The following is a 22,218-nucleotide window of genomic DNA, read 5'->3' on the forward strand; positions in this document are numbered from 1 at the left end:
GTGTGTTTTGATTTTTTTAGCTTTAAAATCATTTTGAATAAGATGCTGATTTAAGGCTTTGCAGGATGAGACTTTAAAATGAATGCAAATGTGAAACATAACATTCTTAACAACATCCTTTTCCTTTATTAGAGATTAAGCTTTGACTTATGGACAATATCATATCGATTTTGCAAAAAAATAAACTAAAATAAAATAAAAAAAGGAGAATTTACTATACGTCTTTACTTTTATACATTTTTACCTAGATCAAACCAGCCAAATCTAATTTTATAATTTAATATTTTGATAATTCTTCATTTCAGATCAGTTTGTGGAATAACTGTTTGTTTCGCTCAGAAAAAGCCCAAACCCTGTGTGTTTGAAAAATGTATTTTTGATGCTTCTGCACAACACTGAAATCAAAACGAATACCAGTTAAAATCATATTAATATGGATTAAAGAGACATCTGCTACACACAGAGAATGTAATCTGTGATCATTTGACAGCTTACTGTTTATGTATAATGATGCTGCCGAATGTGCGCTCTTACTTGCAGTGCACTTAATGTGCATGGATGCCTGGGCAGATAACTTCCAAACATGATAAACATTGCTGCGTGCATGTAACTATCTCCATAAGATAATGATAACCATCTGCAGGGCCTCAAACATCCATTTAAGCCAGCGCTCTTCTCATCTAACTAGGAGTCAGATGGTGTAATGCTCCGTTCACTGTGGCATGATTACATTCAGTGCACACGGGCACACAGAGCGCCGAGCAGACGCAAATATGCAATCAGACATACTCAAGCATGGAAACAACATGTTCAGAACATATGGAAGTCAAGCACAGAACCATGTTTGTACATAAAACAAATATATGAACATGTCAAAAGAGAGAATGTTTTTCTGCAACAAATACTTTTCATAAATAAAAGTAGAAAAGCGGTGAACTTCTAACCTTAAAATAAGGTAAAACACAATTGCATTATCTAAATGGAAAGGAGCTTCCAACCTTAATGCAGCTAATGATGCCAAGACCAAACAATGACTTGAAATATTAGTTGTCTCTAAAAGTTATCAGTTTCTCAGATACTGTAATTGTCTCATTTTCTTGATGTTCTTTGAGGTCATTAGAGGACGTGAACATCAGTGTGTGAATAGTTCCTTTAAATGCCAATCACAGTTTTTACATTTTGCTGGTCAACAACAGTGTAATTCCTCTATTTTCTATTTTTTGCAAGATATTTAAAATATGGACTAACTGAAAGTAAAAGGTATGTTTCATATTTCATTGTTAATGCCTCATCTCATTTACAAGATCACTTACACGATTTCCTTTCCTCATCTCATTGTATTGTCAGCATTTTCAAACCCTATTCGCACCCAAAGCCTTAGTCACGTGCACTCATCCCAGGGGTTAAGTGGGCACATGGAGGTTTCCGAGACAGGAACGGCCGCATCTTAACAGGACTGCAAGTGTGTCTTTCAGTTCCCTTCAGCTTCATATGGCCACCCCAGGGACGTCATAAAAATGGTACTTATCCATTGTTGTACGTGTGGTTTCATGAAGTGTCTGTAAGGCTAACGTAAGTTTCTCGCACTTATGACATACGGGTGAGATTGGCGTACTGTGCCCTTACGCCACACTATGGTCATTATAAGGTGTGTAAACTAAGAGAGAAAAAAAAAAAAAAGAACTGACCCCCTACAGCATGCATATAGAAAATAATGCTTGTCCCGTACAGGTTTGGTCATATTTCACCAGCAGACAGCCCATATCCACCTACAATGGCAGTTGTGACCAAGGCATAAATTTGCTCAACATGGTCCCTTTTCTTTTTAGGTTTTATGTGACACTTTGGACTTTTAAGTTGAACAAACCAGCGCTTTAACTGGTTAGAATCATGACTGAGGTGTGTGCTGATTAATCATGAAACTGCAAGACACCTTTTTTTGCAATCATGTCAGTCCTCATTTATGCCAATGTTAAATGGTCTAACTTTACAACAGAAATAAAAAAAAATACTTTCATTTTTGTTGTAAATCTCAGCTGAACCTCTGTAGTTAGATACCCTCGACAACTCATGTTTTTATTTTACATTTCAGTTAAAAATTGCTCTTGGAAAGGGTTGTAGTCTTTTGATCAACGGGAATTTTCGGCTTTAGAATAACATTAATTAGTTTCATAGCCATCAGACTTTAGACGTTTTGTATAACTGTTCTGCTCATATTCAGAAGGGCTAGGAGTCTATAATGATGTACTTGGCCAAAACACAGTGATAGCAGAAAAAACACAAACATTTTAACATCCACTATTGCAAACTGGTCATGTGGTTTTACCTGCCTTTCATCTCTTGAACGGCTATTTAACTAACTATACTGACATAACATGAGCCTGTTGTAAATTTCAGCATTTCGTTTCAGAGAAAAAGTAAAAGTTGGAAATGCTGAGGGGGTATCCTTATAATTAAAGAGTTGAATGTTTACTTTCATCTGGCAAACTATAAGCTCAACCTAATGAATTAAGAACCGCAAGCCATCCTTCAACTGAAGATCTCCCCTGCAGCAATCTCAGCAAATTAGTAGAATTATTGTCAACACAATCAGCAAAATGTAAGTGATGAGGAACGTGCTTCTCCAGATGCTGCCTCGTGTCTTTTTTAAAATTCAAAGGTGTCACTTTTCTTTACAGTTCTAAAGAGCAATGGCACAATACAGAAAGTGATGTTTTTATCAAAAACAAGGTCGCGTTGCTTTGTTTTCTCTGTTTTCTTCATGAAACCTGCCAAGTCATTTGTGACTATCGAACCAGTAACTGGTGCCATTCAAGAGGTTGACAGGATTTGCTAAGTCTGGTTTTCACAGCTCACAAATGTCGCACAAATGTTAATTGGAAATATGATCCAGAAACAAATCCAGTCGCACACAGGATTTAAACCTGCAGAAAGGAAAAATGGGAAAGTGGAGATAAAAAGGAAATGGCTTTTTAAATCCATCGATTGAATACGCAGGTCTAATTGAAGGCTTGTAATTTATTCTCTTTGTAAAACATATTTCAAAAGTATTTTAAGATTGCATTATTTAAGAAAATCCACCAAAATTGTTTAAACTTTCGAATACTCCTTAAAGAGCCAAAAAAGAGAAACCTTACATTTTAGAAGAAAAATAATTAATTTGATGTTTTTCATGATGAACCAAACAACCGTGAGATTAAGGACTAGCTTATTCCTTTCCTTTCTATCCTTCCTTTAACTAATTAGTTAACAAGAGAGGTCTGGTCTCAGACATCAGCCTGAAAGAGCCTCAACTTATGACTGCAAAGAATAAAAATGGTTTCATCTTGTACTAAAGTTCATTTTTAGCTGTGCGATGCATTATGTTTTTGTCGATTCTACAAAATAAAAATAAAATTTAAAAAACTTCCAAGTCAGAGCCAGGTTCATAAAGCATGCAGTTCATCATTTTATTGCTTTGTGACTCCAGGAACAATAGCTAGTGGCTGGCCAGCAGCTAACAGGGATTCAAATTAATCATCGTATGACTGTTTCCTTCTTCATAAAATACAACTTGTAGTTATGAGACAAACCCCGGCTGTCTGGAAATGGAAAAACAGCTGTTAATATTCCAGAGCAGTATTTCTGATGGTCTCTGAAGCCCAGAGATCACTTGTGTCTGTAATTGAAGGCTTCTGAGCTCTTTTGTTTCCTTCCCTTGTTGTATTTGATCTGAATAGGATGCACAACCCACAGGAAGAATGGGAACTCTTACTCTAGTTTGCTTGCACACCTTTGCTCTTCCTGTCACCGTTACCGGTCTGACATGATTTCCTTCTTCCCACATCCTACACATAGGTCCCCTTACCTCTTTTATGCTGGCAGACTTCATGGTTCATCTTTCCTAACTTCCATCCATCCTAAATCTGGGTTGCTTGGTCACCCTCTCACAGCATGACTGCCACACCATCCCATTCCTTGTTCTGTTTTAACCATATCTTTTCTTTTGACACAGTTGAGCTAAAAACACATTTTATGGCCTTAATCCCTTGTTCTTGCTGTGCATTTACAGGGTTGTGTGCAGATATTGATTTTTCCCTTCATGTTTTTTCCATCATTTGCTTCCTCTCTTACTTGCTTTCCTTTTACTTTTTCCGTCTTTCCCCACTGATGGCTCATCACTTTATTCCCCTGCTCCCCTGTTCAGTCACCTGCTTTCCCCTCCCCCCGTTTCCTTTTTTCCTGTCTTAATCTATTGTGTTATGGTTGCTGTGTGGTGCGCTCTTTCTCTCTCTCTCTTTCTCTATGTATATATAATATACACTGAGAAAATGTGAGAGAGGTCATAAAGGTTTTGACCTGCACCCTGAGAAGCTGGGAAAAAAACCTTTCTGTTTAAAAGGCAAGTTGTTAGAGTTGAAAAGGGACTTGCACAAGAAAAAGAAAAAAAAAACTCAGGTACTCTTATTTTTGTCTTCATAATTACAAATTCCACTTTTCAATTTGTTGCCTGCGTGTGTGATTCTCAATCACTTCCAGCATCTTTTACACCCCCTGCTTTCCCTCTCTGCATCTTTCTTTCTTTCCTTCTCAGTAGCCTCTTTATCCCTTTCTTCATCTCAGTTCAAAGCTTCAGCAGCTAAAGGAACCAGCAGGAGATTTTCCGTTTGTGAGAAGAGACAGCAGGGAAGATCTCAGGAATTGTTTCCTTTTACTGTTCTTGAGTATCGAAATGTGAATTATAAATTACAGGCTTTTATAGGACTTTTTACTTTCTTATGTTGCCTCAATAAAGAGAGCAATATCTTTTTTTGGTAAATCAATCCTAAATTAAAATTTAAAGAACTATAACAAAAATTGCCAGATCATTCCATTCTGATCTGTTGTCATTTGCTATTTTATTAAAACAGCTAAGTTAGTTTTGTACCAAATGAAAGCATAACTTAGTTTTTGTTCCAGTTACTATTCTTATTATTTATCTAAATATCGCTTTGCTCAGGGAAAATGTCTATGCTTTTGAAACAAAATGTTTCTGTGCACATGAAATTTTAAAGACAAAAACACACTATAGTTGCCACATATCTTGTGTAATTTGTCTTTAATGTAGACGTCCCATATCAGGTCACAGGGGCAGAACTTTTACGAGATGAAATTTTTGTGCATATCTGTTAGCAGTCCTCTATGTTCACACTATAAGGACATTTCAGTCAGACAACTCATGCAGTAAAGAAGATTTATTTCATATTTCTTTTAGTTTGGCATAAGGCTCTGTTCAGATTCATAAAACAAAGATCTCCATAGAAAACTTAGGGTATTAAACTACTACTAACGAAGCTCACAGGTGAAAGCCGGGGAGGAGGGTGAGGTGATGAAAGCAGAGCTCGCGGAAATGAATGAAGAGGGATTGGACCTCACACCTGGAACTTAAGTAGGACACTGGACAGGTGAGTTGATTAGACTGAACCACCTGCAGGGAGGAGTTACCAGCTAAACGCACTGCTCGAGTTGCCTGTCTGAAATACTCCCAAGGTCGTTCATTAGTGTGCCACAAAAATCCCATGTAATCTTGTAAACTTTACACACACAACAAAGTTTTGTTTTTACAGACCATTTTGCGTGCCCAAAAGAAGTGCAACAAGTGTTATTAGTACAAAAGTGAGTGCTAAAGCAAGTAAAAGGACACTTTCCAGTCTTTTTATTAGTGATTTGCTTTGGGATGTGACATCCAACTATCCAATCACTGCACTACCATCAACATTTCCATGAAATTTGTTTGAGCTCTTATTGAATCGCTACAAAATGGTGGAATTGCCAGGCAGGAACTCAGTAAGATTTTACTCAGAGGAAACTGATGTGTGAGGAATATTAATCACTGGGTGTTTAAAACTTCATAGGTCAACACTAGGGCTGCACGATATGAAGAAAACTCGCGATGTGCGATATTATTAATTAATATTGCGATAACGATATAATCAAAAATATTATTCCCATTCCATTACAACAGCTTAAAAATTATACTACAAATGATCCTTGTTGACATAGGAGGCGAACATGCAACATAATAGGGCGCCATCCGATTAGTTATCAACGTGAAGGGGTCCATCTGATTGGTCAAATGCAGAAAGGGATTCTTTCAATCCATTAAACACTTCAAGCTGCCATAAGATTGTTTGGCCACATCTAAGGTAACCATTTATTGCAAATTTGCTGTCTTATGCGATATGCATGTTGGACAGCTTGATATTGCGATAACGATAAATTTGCGGTATATTGTGCAGGCCTAGTCAACACAGTTAAGATTCCAACCCCCTTTTCTAACTAGTACAGCTCATAGGTTTGTGATGGTTTTCCCAAAAGGTGCTCAGTATTTGGAAGTAAGACCTTTCTTGCTGTTAGGCAATCCAGCCAAGTGAGGCATTTAATCTAACCTGCAAATAAACCACTAATTACCTGGTCCAACCTACCATGAACACTGTTGCTTAATTTTAATTAACACTACTCCTGTATAGCCCCACCTTTAGCTTTAATTATCTTGTGCATTTACAACAGCATCCTTTTAGTAATCAAATGCAGATTATATGGATGTAATTCTTTATAAAGTTAATTTGATCTTTCTTTTAGATTGAACTACGATATTATATACTGCCCTTTTAGAAGAGACCCTCAATGAAATCAAAACGTTATAATGTCGGAAATTTGTGCTGCCCAGTCTATGTAAATTCAATATTCTTGACTATTCCCACCAAAAGCTGGCATGGTGTAAACCCTATTTTCCTCTTAATATCCTTTAGTGCCTTGCATGACACTCAAAAAGTGATGTGCATCACTTTTGTAGAAAAAGTCTTTATGTTCTGCCTTATGTGTCTATTTTCATACTTAAAGGCTGTATTCGTAGCACGTTTTCAAAAAAGTGGATATTCACACCCAGATTTTCTTTATAAATGTATTAAAGTAATTTTAACTTTAGACCTGCTCATTTTCTCATCAAGAAGAAGGCATTTTCAGATTAAAAAGTTCTCAAACAAGCAATGATGATTATATCTATCTCAATGGCAAAAAAGGAACATCTGTACTAATCCTAATATTATCTTTCACTGTTTTTTTTTGTTTTGTTGGTTTGCTTCAGTCAGTCGGGCGACCCGACCTTATTCCATGCTGCCTATTTTCCAGTGTTCCACTCCCTCCTTGCAGTTAACTAGACAATTCTGATCACTGAACACAACTTAAGTCTTTGTCACATGCACTGAACCCGTACGGGTGCTGAGGCTCGTACGGCCACCTCAAGGGATGTCATGAAAATGGAACGTGTTGTTGTTGTGTGTGTGTGGTAAGTGTCTATCGTGAAGTATTTGTACAGATAATGTAGGGTACACTCACTTTTGACATACAGGTGATGGTTTTTTTACAGGGTCCTTACACTGCAATCTAGTTGCTTAGTGTGTGCACAAGCTCCCTACTGATGGTACGCGGATGCTGCACGTATGGGGTGTGCAGTTGATACGTAGGGACCTGTAGGATGCCCACACAAACTTTACTCTGATTGTCTAGTTTCTTTGTTTTCCTAACATTCAGGCTGCACAAAAGGAGCCCGCACTTATCCCTAGAATAGCATTAAAGGGCTACTTGGGCAGTTCGCAGGATTGAAAAAAAAACTGGAATGAAAAAATCAAAAATCTGTGCAACATGCCAGCATCTCACCTACTTCACCCTTACTTACTTTTGTGTGGTGGTGTACGTGTTTGCCACACCATATCGCCAGCAGCACAGCGGTAAAAAAAACAACTTTCCATGAACACTTTTGCTCTTTGGGCTCGCCGAGCAATTTCAGAGCTTGATATTTTCCCAATTTTTGCCTGCAGACACCCGTATCTACCCGTAAGGGCAGTTGTGACTAATGCTTTATGCATAAAATCAGCAGCAAGAAGAGCTGGAAAACAGGCAGGGTGGTGGATCTTTACGACCAGGGTTGGGTAGCCCCAAAATAAGTAGAGATTGCACACATTCTAGCAAACTCCAATTATTGTAATTTAAGATCTCTTATGAAAAACAGCTCCTATTTAAGCTTGATATATCCTCTGTCTCTTTTTTTTTGTTTTTGAAAAGACTTTAACCATTTCTCAGTATTTAGACAATTATTTTAATTATTTCCGTTACTTAAAATGATCATTTGAATCCCGTGGAAAAAAAAAAAATCTATTTTTCGTGACTTTCAGGTGGCTCTTTAAAACTAATCTTCAGAAAAGTTACTAATAGCAAGAATTATGACAACATGCCACCTGGAATATTACATTTTCCATAGTGTACTTTTCTATTGGAGAATAAACCCATGTAATTTTTTTTATTTTTTTCTTCCAAGGCATTAAATTCATACCAGTCTCCAGAAGATGTAATCCAGTCAATTTTAGCATTAAGAAAACCTTGAACTTAGCAGTTGCTTTGACATGTGCACCACAGGCTCTTTATGTAACTTTTTTATGGGGTGTCATGCGAGGAAGCAAAAGTTTATCTTTGATACAGATACAGAGTTTGTGTAGTTAGCTATCTGGTAACAATTTAAATGACTGAATGAACCCAAATATGAAAAGTGCAGTGAGGATTGACTGTAAATGATGGTGTATCTATATAATGGCTCTTGCTATGGAGCTAACTCCTTTCAGCTTGCTTGTTTACTTTTTCCACTCCTCTGACAATACTTTTAACATCTCAAAATAGAACATGTAGTGCTGATATTATACATATGTCAGATTTCCTGCCCTTGATGCGCAGCAGACCATGCTTTTTGCATCATGCCCTGCCACCGTGTGTACTTTACCCAGGCACCACTTTGCAAACTAACAGGCAGACTGCATCTGACAAAAGTGTCTGCTTCTGTACATTTCATGTTTGAATAGGAAAATATGGTCGAATCCTTCTCTGGATAACCAAAAACCCTATTCTTGAAAAGTCTTTTGACTTCCTGTCGAGGCAGATACATGCAATGTTCATTATCTTTTTACCTTTACAGCTAGGCTTTGTTTGATTCCAAGTTCCCTCTTTACTGCAGCGTATAACATCGCTTCCAGGTCCAGACGGTTCCATTAGGTGACCTGGATTACAGCGGTAAACCACTGTGTGGTTAAAGGTAAAGTCATTTCCCAGATAGATTCCGTTAGCTATGGGTCCAGGGTCTCCACAACTGATGACTGAAAGAAGACAGTAAAACTTTGTGAGTAAGCCAGGCATTTTTCAAGCTGTAGTAGTCTACATAGGAGACCACAGTCGTGGGGCATGTTATCAGTTCTTTTTACTCAGAAGTACAGGTTCACTTGTCTTGCTCTCTATAATAATGGGAAAATGCTTGTACATGATCAGAGGTCCAACACAACCTTCTCACAGACAATCTTTATTAACCTCTTAATCCTGTTAGAAAGAGATAATCAGAATACCAGGCTGGAGCTTCAGAAGTTAACCTCCATGCCATCTCCTGCTTTGCTTCTGACCTGTTCCTTCCCCTTCTTTTATCCTTTATTTTAGCAGCTTATAACAATGCAATATATGGCATATTTAAGTTTGCTCATCTCTTAACATGCTAAACAGTTCATAGGGAGTGGGTGTCTGTCAATACTTACATTTTAAACCCTGTTTTACAATGGCTGAGTGAACATCTTTTCTTTTTAAATACAGATCAGACCTTCCACTGCTTAAACCAATAGTATAGAATAATCACACAGAAGCCATCGTACCAGTGCAGTCTGGGGGTTGACCTGTCCATGTCCCATTTGTTGTGCAATGTCTCGTGGTAAGGCCTGATGTTTTGAAGCCCTCCAAGCATGCGTAAGCCACTGAGTTGCCAAATGTGATGCCATCATTGAGGACGATTCTGCCATGTGCTGGGGTTCCAGGGTTACCGCAGGATACAGCTGAGGATTGAGAAAATACCAATCAGCGTTGATTAGCCAGTGATAATATCAGGGTTAGAAATACCACTTTGCTGTCACTCACAGCTAATCAGGTGTGGGATGTGATAATGAGATTATTACTAGTCAGCAGGAAATACAGTAAAAAAGTCCTCAAGGTAGCAAGGCTAATTAATCACTAAAGGTTGTTGGACTGATTCCCAGCACTGACTGCAAGATTTAGTGGGTTACAGCTGTGTGCTAAAGGCTAACAGGAAGCTGCAGATACACAGTGTAGCCTACTGCATATGTGCAAGTCACATAAGACTATCACTGAGCTTCTCTGAGTAAAGCTTTAAAATGCACTAAGGACCACTGGCCAGTTTTGCATTATGTTGGAAAATGAGACTGAATCTCCCTAAAGAATAGTTATTTTTACAAGCACAGAAAGGAGCATCAACAGACGAGGCACTGGGCATGCAGCAAAGCTGGAGAACTCTTTATTTGTTGCAGTTAGTACTTGTAGACAATCTTCCATAAAAGTTTTCCTCAAAACAAGCTAGTCTCAGTGCTGAGAGCACAAAAAAATGCATAAAACTGAATCCAACTTGGCTCTGAGCTTGGCGTGGAAGCAGCCACTTCATGCAAACTGGAGTTTTTTCCTCAAGTTAACATCCATTATGTTAAAGTTACATAGTTCTAATGTCATCGTTTTTAAAGTTTACTAAACTATGTGTGCCATTATTTCCAATTAAAACAGTCTTTTGGAGACGTCAAAATCTTTCTCTGCTTTTGGTCATTACTAGCGTGATAAATTGCAAAACATAATAGTCAGAGGAGGGTACTTAAATGCAGAGTGGAAAGGTCTGAATCAGTGATCCATCGATCTTTAGTTTGCTGGCACATCACATTAATTAGCACATTAATTAGCAACCAACCACGGCACATTTCACTAATAGGATCATGGCAGCTGACAGACCTTAACAATCAAACATATACTGATGAGATTCATTACCTAAAACCCTTAAAAGCCTAGTCCAACAGTGCATCTTGCGGCCTCCATCTCAGAGTGTTAGGGTATGTGTTTTAGCAGCAGTCTGTGGATGTGTGTATCCGTCTGGAAGTATGTATGGATTTCTTTGTGTTTATGTCTCAATGATAGATGTTGCACCCTTTCTGAATCAGCTTTTAACTACTATTAGCCTAATGAAAAACAACTGTGGACAGAAATAAATAATGTGCATTATACAAAGAGACACTTTGAAAAAGTCAACGGATGCAACTCTGGGGATGTGTGTTTTGGTGCGGCTGTATTTTACAAAGCGGGCTTAAATGCTGGACTTTGAAGGTGTGCTGAACTTCGAAGCAGAATGAAAAAAAGCTATTACAAATGTGTATGAGTCAAAATCCAATGGGATAAATGCCTATTGTTTAAATCGTGTTTCCCTTGTGCATAACAGTTGATGAATGATGAAATCTAAGTTAATTGAAGAAGACTTTACATTTTCCAAAATGCCACCTGTAATTCTATAAGATTGTTTTTTCAGGTTTTGTGTTAAAGTCCCACCCTAATCATCTAATCATCTTATTAATGCGGTTTATTGTCAAAGCGTTTCCAGTGGTCTTTCAAATATTGGCCCAAAAAAACCCCACACAAAATGTGTCGTTTTCCACCGCTAGTTTATAGTACCTCACACCTCCCCAAGCTAACCTTAGCGGTGCAACAAAAATGGTGAGCAACATTGGAGCTATCCACCCCAACATCGGAATGGAGCGGGGCAGGGAGCTTGTGCCCCGCTGATTGTAGCACCTATACTACAGCTATAGGCTTTTTCCATTTTTCCATTTCTTCGCCTGGTGTTTATTCATAATGACTTGAGTAAAGAAATATTCAGAAATGTAGATTTAAGCTTAATTTTCTTTATGTGTCCTCCATCATGAGGAAAATGCTACAAGAACATGTTAAAACCATCAAAAACACAATGTTTATTGTAGTAAGTCATTAACACATTCAAAACCCTTCACACCAGAAAAAACAAAAAATAAAAAAATAATAGTAATAATAAAACTTGCTTTGATCACACCTATACATAAAGATGATCATTTTCTGATCATCTGGGTGTAAACTGTTTCTCACAAACTGCTTTTATACTTCTTTGTTAACAGAATATGCTGCATTGACCTAATTTAAGTTTTAACACCCTTAATGTGAATGCAGTTGCATTCCCATGAGCCTTTAGATGATTCCATTACCTGCACAGGAATTTTCTTTGCTTAGCTTTAAGTCTTTGACTCAGTTTGGAAATCTTGGAGGGGCATTAGGAAGGAAAATGCAGGCAGCAGTCCAGCATTGAGGGGACCCACTTTATTTTCTTTAACTTCCTTTTGGCTTAAAGAGTCTCTGAAACTGGAGCTAAATAGGATGCACTTTATCAGCAGGGTGGTGCAGATAATCCAGCTCAGTCAGTTAAAAGTGACACTGCAGTTCTTTCCATCTGGGCCAAGCTGACATAAAAGTTGGCATACAAATTTTTCATCTCTCTCTCTTTTCTTTCTTTTTTTTTAAACTGCCAATTTCACAATCCTCTTACATTATGCAACATCTTCTGTTGAATCACACTCATTTGGTAAACAGCAAGACACCAGCTTTAAATATGAGGCTCTATAAATGTTTGATTGAAGTTTTGCCGCTCTGAAATCTTTAGTTGCAGCATATGAGTGAAAACAAAACAAACTGATATTAATTAATTTTAATTTACAAGAGATAAAAACAATTTAAAATGGAGGTTTACGGTACTTAATTTTATGGCTTGTCAGATATGTGGAATGTGCAGCATATACAATTGGTAGATTGTCCTGAAGCAATACTTAGTATGCAATAAACAACTCGTGGGAAGCCTGCAAGATGTTTTGAAAGCTGCTTTATTAATTCTATTGAACAATACTAAACAGCTTAAAGATCCACTCTGATGAAAATCATAATTTTTTAACATGTTCGTGTGGGATTTTTCTCATGATGGACATATAAAAAGAAAATTATCATTTAAATTTCATTTCTGATCATTTTGTTATTCAAATCATTGTGAATCAGGAGCAGATGCAAAAATTCTGTTGAAAAGTTTTGACATAGAAGCTACAATCAGCAGGCCACAAGCCCGATGCATCCGCTAGGTGGAGAAATAGATCCGTGTGCACCTTTGTTTTCCTCGTCCGAGGTGGGACCTGCTTCAAAACTGTACAGCTGGGTAGTTTCAATGCTGCTCATCATTTTTGTTGTAAGATTTATATTGTGTTGGGGTTGTGAGGGGCTGTTAGCTAGTGGGAGAGAATGTAAACAGATGAGTGTCGGAAGGTAGGGATGAGCTTACATCTTGCCAACAGTCCCAAAGACTCACAGAGGCCAATGTCTAATGAACTATTGCCACTCTGCAGAAACTATGTCCTATTTACCTACAAGCAGCATTATCATAAAAACGACCACTGGGAATAGCCGTAAAATAGATCAAAAGATGATCAGAGTGGGACTTTAAGACCAAAGAAAATATCAAATTTTAACTTTAGAGGCTACACTAATCACAGATTCATACAATGGACTGGATTAAACTCTGCTTAGATTTGGGGCTCAACTGTATTAATCAAATAAAATTTGCATTTTGGGAACTGAGGGAATGATAGGGTCGTTCAATGTAAAACTGACAAACCTGCCTGAGATAAAAGAAAAAGCAGAAAACCCATATTTTTATTGAACCAAAGAAGTAGCATAACCATGATTTTCAATGCTACCGAATCAAGGACTGTGTCAGGAAAATAAAGGCTGTTCTGTAAGCAGTTTGAAGTGCAAGCTGTACTGCGGATTCGTAAGGACTTTCTAATAATCTTTTGAGAGCTGTACGATCAGATAATAACAGGAGTAAGGTAAGCATGCAGCTCCCACCTTGACACACAGGCTGCGTGCCACTCCAGGTGCCATTGTGAAGGCAGGTTCTCTCTGCTGAGCCAATCAGACTGTATCCTGCCTCACAGCTGAAACGCAGAAGACTTTTGGTCTTAAATTCTTCTCCTCCCAGGCGGGAACCATGGGGAGGAATCCCAGGGTCTCCACATATTCCGACACTGGCACCTGTAGTGAAAAAGGAAAAGCAATATCAATATTCCAAAAGTAACACCACATGAATATTACTGAAATAACACAAGTCCCCTCTGAATTTGTGTCTTATAGGATCCAAAAAGGAGAAGCGCTGCTAAATGATTTCCATTTATTCTAGCTATATTTAATGTGAAAAAACATAGCAATGTTGAGACTTTGGCAATTATGCAAATTTGATTTATTACATTTCTTTATGGGTAAAGCTAGATTTTATTTTTTTTTGTTAAAAAACAAACTCATTGGTATGCTGATGCCATGACATCAGCAATTTTCCTTCTATTTGAAAAGGAGTGACACACACTTTTCCGTAGCAATAAACACACCAAGGGTTGCAAACAGAGAAGCTGAAATTTCTATAATATGTAGCAGCGACATTTACAGGGTAAAGTTCTAAATCCAGGAGTTGGATGTATTTCTTACCTATGAGTGTTTTGAGGCCAACAAAGAAAGCTTATTGCATTTCATCTACTGAGACTGTAGATGCTGAGTTTGAAAATGACCTGTTTTAGTATTGTGGCGTCAGCACAGGCCTTCAGCAGAACGGCACTTAAAACCTGTGTGCTTAAACCAGCACTCTCTTTTTGCTGACTTTTCTACAAATTTGAGTAAAATCTGGTTACGGTAAAAGACAAAAAAAAATAATAATAATAATGACAAAATGAAAATAGTCTCTCCTATTCCACTCAGCCATCTACTACTTCTTATCTAGAAATATTATCTGATCATCTCACTTTATCTCAATTGGCATGGCTTTGATAGAGCTGTGAAGAGGAGTGCTAATCAGGCAGTCTTTTGGGCATTACTGCACACATTTTATTGCTTTACTCCTTTGGCACTACTTTAATACTGATCTACAGCAGTGGCCTTATATAGGAGAGTGCCTACTAGGCTACAATCTGGGATTGAGACAGTCTGAATCCTTGTCTGGGTTGTAGACTGATAGAATCTGTGATCTGGTATAATCAAAGGTATAAATCCACTTAGATTTTTGTACCAAAAGCTTTAAAGTGGGCCCCGCTGCCTCCCCTACTGAACACTCAACACCAGAGGCTGGACTACAGGCTGTGGCAGCAGCTCAGGGATGTAAACACTTATGGAACTTTAATAGTTTTTTTAAAACCCTTAAAACACATATTTTCTATTGTAATTGTACATTTATATTACCATTCTAGTAAGAGTTCAGGTTCAAATCACTAAGTGTTCTGAAGAATAATCAGAATTGATGGTATTGTGGTAAATGTCAGATGCCAGTCAAACCATCTGCAGTAAAAATTGTTGGCCACAATTTTCCTTGTTTCTATTTAAAAACATCTTTGTAGGTAACAACCTAATTTTTAAGACAATAATGTCTCGCCATTGAGTTAAAGCATTTCCTCATTAAAACGCTTTCATCAACTATAAGTCATTGGCATTTGACAACAACTAAAGACCTGTAAATGTAGATTCAACAGTAAACATATGCTGAAAGCTGACAAAACAAATGTTGACAAGTGTCTGTCCATTAAAGCCTATTTGCCAGGTGCTAAACAAGAAAGTCCGAATCCGATCTAGACGGTCACTCGAGTCTGACTAGAGTGTTGCAGTTGAGATGAATGAGCACCTCCTTTGCCTTGAAGGGAATTTGTATGAGAGTAAAGAAAAACAGACCAAATGGAAAGAATATATTTTGTCAAAAACACAATAAACAGTAAAAATATATAAAAACATGCTGCTGAAGGATTTATAGAACAGCATTTTTAGGTCCTTAAGAAAACTGATTACAAAGACTGTTAGGTAATTTTTTATTGGATATTGTGTAGAATAAAAGACACAATATCTCTCTGCACTCATCTTGGAATATGATTTATAGAAAAACGAAAACTAACTTTGTCTTCTTCCTTCATTATTCTAAAATTCTACTACTTTGCTATTTCAACTTAAAAATATATAATATAAAAGTTTTATTAAGCTTGCTTTAAAAGACTGTTTCACAAAGTTGGGCTTGAACATAGAACATTTTCATTTCATATCTAGATTTTTTTAACAAATGCATTCCTTTTGTTTTCAATGTTGAAGACTCCAAACTTGTTAATATTTTCCCCTTTTTAAACAGTTGAACAGATTCAGGTTTCAGCCGTAGATAGCACATGCTGGGTAAAGTGACAGTCTTCTACTCCAACATTCTGATTACAGTATGTGGTACCTGCTGATCTGAAAGTCAAAAGCCAATCCAGCTCAAGGACTGAATATTCCAAACACAAGCAGGAAATCTGTCAGTCTGTGACAAGCCCCAATCACATTAAGTTGGTGCCTGTTGCTGTCATCGAGCACAGTGTCAGCCACAGGTGGCATCACAGTGTTTTATGTTGAGGCGTCTTCACGCTGACTTGCCAGTGTGAAAGGACTCACTGTGTTATGTGGTAAAGCTCTTTGCTTCTTAAACAGGCAACTCTTGTGCTTGTTAAATGTTTTCTTCCTCACACTTTTTTTTTAAAGAGAAGGCATACTATTTAGATTTTTATGAAGTAGTTTTGCTTTACCAGTGCAATAGGGGGGCACTCCACTCCACGTCCCATCTTCCTGACAGTGACGAGTGGAATTGCCCACCAGCAGTCCACTGGGCAGACAGGAGTATTGCAGAACCGAGCCGTAAGTCCAACTGCGGGTTCCTAACACGACTGCATTCGGCGGCACGCCGGGGTCGCCGCAGGAAATAGCTATGGAGACAGCAAAAGATTGGAAGTGAAAGAGGGGTGGCTAAGCGTGCAGGATTGCATCCAACTATAGATTTCAGATACATAACTGCATTAGGTGGTGCAGCTGGGTCACTGCAGGAGCCAAAGGGGAGGGGGTCACAAGAGAGAACAAGGGGATTGATGCTGATTTTTGTTGACTTTTATGTGCATAAGAGCGGGACAAAGAAGAATGGACATACAATGTCCTATTAAGGTGTATCAAATTAAATCTGCTAACATAAAAGATGTGCTCTTAATTCAAAAAATGTAACCTAATGAACATGGGTGACAATATAAACCACAAAACTTAATGTTACACCTGTCTCAGGTAACTGCCCGAGACTGTTTGGTCTAATATTTGACCAAAAATATAATTTATTTTACAAGCATTGAAACAAAAAATAAATAGATAAAAAAACATGTGTTTGTGAATAAACTACCCATCTTTCAGTTCAGTTATAAAGAAAACAGTTTAAATATATCACAGTTTAGATTTTTTATTTTTTTATTTTGCAAATGACATATCCTAATATCTGTTCATACTCCCAAATCATATGACGTCATCCTCTCCTTGCCTCTCAGTCATCCCCCTTCTGCCTCCCATTTTTATGAAAAGACCGTGTTTCTTGACTGTAATTCTTGTAACTCGAGGATGTCACTGGAGTCCTATCCTTTCGGCTCTTTTTTGCCTGAAATCTTTATCTCTGGCTGTTGTCATGTCGTCTTCATGCACCTCTTTGTGTTTCTCCCCTCTTCTGTGCATTAGCCTCCGTCTTTCTAATGCTCTGGTTTGGTATCTGTGTTTCTATCATCCATGACAGCTTCTTAAGAAGCACATCTATGGCCTTAAGAGACACGCTTGCTTTTTTACTGCACACGGACACAAGTACACAAAAGTGTGTAGACCCTTTTCCCTCTACTTTTGCCTTTTTACTAAAGTTTATTTCAATGTTCTTGCCTGAAATTCTTTTGTGTGTGTGTGTCTTTTCTCTCTGGTCTAAGCTCATTTTAGTGTCTCTTCAAGCCAATCCTCACTTACATAGCTTTTTTTGACAAAGAGAATGAAAAACACAGTAATCGACAAGTCTTTGATGGCACGTTTTATACAAATCAAGACAAATAGAACAAATATTTTCGATCGTTTTCCCTTTTTGCAGACATGCTCATACAGCATGCTGTATTTTTCTCATTTTTCAAGTGTCCTCTAAAAAGCAACTTCTTAAATTTATTTTCCTAAAATTTGTGATTAAAAGAAATAAATCACAGGAGTTAGACAGATCATATTGATTTTTTTTTCTTTTCTTCATGTCAAAGCAACAATCACTTGGCTTTGACTTTGAAAAAACAGGTTGTAGGCTACAATCAAGCAACATCAATGAAGTCTCAGTAAGCTGGCTTAACTTGAAAGCCTTTTGACATCCTTTTTACATCATGTGCAGATCTGCATACTACTCTGACCAACTAAACATCAAAGTTTAAGGACGAAAGAAAAACTTTCTCAAACTGGATTTTTGAAATTATGAAACTGTTTATCTGATGGAACTTTATGATTGACAACATTACTATATATTTATTAAGGCAACACATTTAATGTCCTAACACTTTTCTAAAAAAATTTTTCTTGCACAGAGCATTTACAATTGAACTGACATGGTAATAATGCAAAGTGCCAATCATATCTATTTTAATGTCAGACACAACATTAATTTGTCAGTATGACATTTGGAAATAATAGCACACATTAATAATCAGTACTCTGTTTAGTTTAATGTTAACATATTAAATATAAGAGTTTGATGTTTAATTCCAGACAAGTTTCATTCTTGTAATGTTTTTAAAATGAAATATTTTCTACATGAAAAAAGAGTGTGAAAAGAATAGAAATGGTTGAACAGAAATCCCTAACATTATCTATATTTCTTTATGTAAAGTGTTATTATAGGTTCAAATATTGAACAGTTGAAATGTGTTACTTATAGGATTTTACCTAAACAACGAGGCATTGGTCTGTCCCAAAGTCCATCGTGTTGACATGTAAGGATTGCAGAACCCAGCAGGTAGAAACCTCGTTTGCAGTGGATTGCAACAGTTACGCCATAGCTGAAGACCTCTGGGTAATGTAGGCCAGACTGACGCACCCCATTTTCCACATGACCAGGGTCTGAACAGTTCACCACTAAAGAAAATTGAGGCAAAAAATCAAGTTAAATGAAATAAATTACCCATAAGTGTCTTATTACAACAAACATACAAGTGTTACATAAATTCTTAGATTAACATCAAGTTCATTTTTTAATTAATACATTTATGACACTCAGGCTGTAGCAGGTAGCCAGATGTAATACTAGGTGTAAAAAAAACAAGGAAATGTTCTCTTCAGAGAGCAACTATCATACAAGAATTATAAATCATATCCACTTTTGTCAAACTTTGCTCAGTTTTCTAAAAGTTCTTTGTTTCCTCCTGCTCTTACAGCTCTAGCTACCCTCTCCTCCCTCCTCTCTGAGTGATGTTAGCCCAAAACAGCAGAGTGTGAGTTTCCACATGTCACAGGGGAGATTGACATTCGCTCGGATTCAAGTCTGTGGGGGCACAAGACAGTGTGTGAGTGAAATTTTGTATGTGTGTTTGGGACCCTTCGGGAATGAAGGAAGTCTCATATTCATAAATGACAGCTGCTGCTGCAAGGAAAGAAGGCATGAAAGAAAAGAAAGAGTTGTGTGTGTGTGTGGGGGGGTGGGGGGTGGGGGGGGGGGGACAAAAGAATAAGGAAAAATGAAGAAACCAAGCAAACAGGCAGGGATGAATCACTCTGATGGGAAATTCATGTTGCCAGCTGTGTGTGTTTTAATATATTACACCTGTTTCACTGCTGAGGGCCAAGACAATTCTTTCTTAAAGTGATGGACACACACAGTTAACAGAGGATTGCAATAAGTCTTTTGAGATTAACCCAACTGTGTGTGTATGCATCTATGAATTTGTTAGATTAGATACATGCAGACCCTCCATTAGTAGTGGATCGTTGCTGGCAACTGGTGAGGGCATGGACGCAGTTATTTTAGTTTAAAGCCTGCTGAACTCAGATTTAAATCATTTGCTGTAGCTACAAGCAAAATAAGTACAGCTAATGTTCATGCTGAGCAGATCTAAAGAAGAATCAAAATAAATTTAAAGACATTGAAAGACCAAGATTACAAAACATGCATCTGCTACTAGCTCTTGTTTTTCATTTCAGAACTGTGGGAAAAGGGAAAAACTATACTGGCTCATTCCATGTATGCACATGAACACGAAGAGCTATTGCAAACACAGAAGTATTGACTTAGATGGGATGTATAAATGTGTGTAATGAGATACAAGTGTGACCTTTGCAGACAGGGAGGGGACTGCTCCACTGTCCATTGAGTCGGCACTGGGCCCGAGGACTTCCACTGAGGATGTAACCTTTGTTGCAGGTGAAGTTGACTACATCATTGAGGTTGAATTCCGTGCCATTGGTCCGCCCGTTGGGCGGGTTACCTGGGTGACCACAGGTGATAGCTAAAAGATACAAGAGACCAAGAATAAGTCAAAGAGCTGTACACTAAATAAATTTTCAGTTTGGAACATCTCTTAATATTTGATAAAAACCGGCATATACTACAACCACTTTCACGGTCCACTTACGGACGCAGACAGGTGTTGTTCCAGACCAACGGTGGTCTTGCTGGCAGATTCTCACTGATGTGCCGATTAGCCTGTAGCCCAGCATGCATTGATACACCACGGTGTCACGGTAGCTGGAGCCGTCGCCACTTATGTGGCCATTGACTATAGGATCTGGTGAATCACAATGCCCAGCTAGACAATATAAAAAATGTGAAGGAAAAAAAAGATAAGTTAAATGTACGGAATTATAAAATGTTCCATAACTAAATGTCTAACAAACAGAGACATCATTGAAACCCAAGAATGATTGACTGCTAACAATAAACATGGAAAATGACATAAATCATAAAGATATATATGTGAATATCAGCATTTTAACCACAATTTCCATCAGCATAAATATCTGACTCCGCTTATTCTAGATAAATATGAACAATGATTTTCAGCAAATAGTGAAAAAAATACTTATAAATATGTCAGAACAGAACAGACACATTGAGAAACTGGACAATCTGGACCTTCATCCACAAGCAATATTATAGAAAAAAGCATTTCTACCAAATTTTTAGTTCATAAAAATTGCAGGTAAATGTTATTTGTGAAAAAGTTCTCAGTGTTCATAAGTCCAAGTCAGCTTCTTTTGTCTGAAAGCCCAAAAGGTGCAATAAGTTTGGATAAAGATAGATTTTACAAAAATAACACTACTTTCACTGTTTAAGCGAAGGTATGATTAATCACATTTGAGACTCATGTTGCAGAAACCATGGGAACAACTTAAGGCTGGAGGTGACAGTGGATTACATTTAATCTTGGCTAACTCTGGAAGCAAACATCACACAGTGTGTCAACGTGGTAAAACTAGATCTTCAGCAAACATACATATCCACGATGGCCTGGCACTAGGGGTGCATTCTAAAGATTTGCCCTAAGTCTTCAAACGTAGCATCACTTTACTCTGCAGGGAGAGTTTGAAAGAACACTGCATGCAGCAAGACCACCAAGAAATATGATAGAAGAAGATGATTTTACAGAGATAATGCAGAAAAACTGTGCAAAGAGAAGCTGAAAACCTCTCAGTTGGCAACAAAAAGCATTTTAGAGCTTCAAATACATTTCATCTGACTATTGCCTCAATACAACAGCCAACAATGATTTTGAACTGTTAACAGACAAGCAAAACAGTTGAGGAGATCATCAATGAAGATGGATTCAAATTCAAAGCTTTCACATAATTATTTTCTGACTGGTGACTATTTTATTCCTGATTCATGAGCAGATTATTTTGTTTTTCTTTTTACAAGTTTTAGCCTTTACCCTATAGAAAACATCTTCGGTATTACCGTATTTTCCGGACTATAAGTCGCCCTTTTTTTCATAGTTTGGCAAGGGGTGCGACTTATACTCCGCAGCGACTTATATTAGAAATAAATTGAAATAAATACATTGTTAACCCTCCTGTTATGTTCATTTGTGAGGAACAGAGATGATGTTCCTGGGTCAATTTGATGTATGAGGTATGTTAAGTGTTAAGAGTATGTTAAGTGACTCAGAGAATCAGCAAACTTTTTTTACAGTAAGATCTTGAAGGCTAACAACATAATATTCTATTTTCCAATGATTTCATAGATTCAGAAATGCAATAAAAGTGAAAACTGTTTCTACAAATACAGGATGAATACAGAGTATTAGTTGGCCAATGATGCTTCATGAAAGGAATAAATAAATAAGTATGAGAAAGAATTATGGTGAAATTATTAGATAAACAGTCTGCTATGATTGTGTCATATAAGGTTGTGAAAGTTAAAATGCGACTTATAGTCCAGTGCGACTTATCTGTGTTTTTTTCTACTTT

General features: G+C 37.5%; 1 protein-coding gene across 2 annotated transcripts in view; it reads right to left on the bottom strand.

Annotated features, from left to right (window-relative positions):
• Positions 1–22,218, bottom strand: part of csmd1 (CUB and Sushi multiple domains 1) — a 416,037-nt gene that overhangs the window by 19,054 nt on the left and 374,765 nt on the right. For both annotated transcript variants that reach the window (XM_023953530.1, XM_023953531.1), the window contains 7 exons: positions 20,385–20,558; positions 20,085–20,258; positions 18,703–18,891; positions 16,521–16,697; positions 13,789–13,974; positions 9,702–9,878; positions 8,976–9,161 (listed from right to left, as the gene is read on the bottom strand). In XM_023953530.1, coding sequence (XP_023809298.1) covers positions 8,976–9,161; positions 9,702–9,878; positions 13,789–13,974; positions 16,521–16,697; positions 18,703–18,891; positions 20,085–20,258; positions 20,385–20,558 — 1,263 coding nt within the window. The remainder of the gene's footprint in view (positions 1–8,975; positions 9,162–9,701; positions 9,879–13,788; positions 13,975–16,520; positions 16,698–18,702; positions 18,892–20,084; positions 20,259–20,384; positions 20,559–22,218) is intronic.

The sequence above is a fragment of the Oryzias latipes genome, chromosome 3 (assembly GCF_002234675.1).
Source record: "Oryzias latipes chromosome 3, ASM223467v1".
NCBI lineage: Eukaryota > Metazoa > Chordata > Actinopteri > Beloniformes > Adrianichthyidae > Oryzias > Oryzias latipes.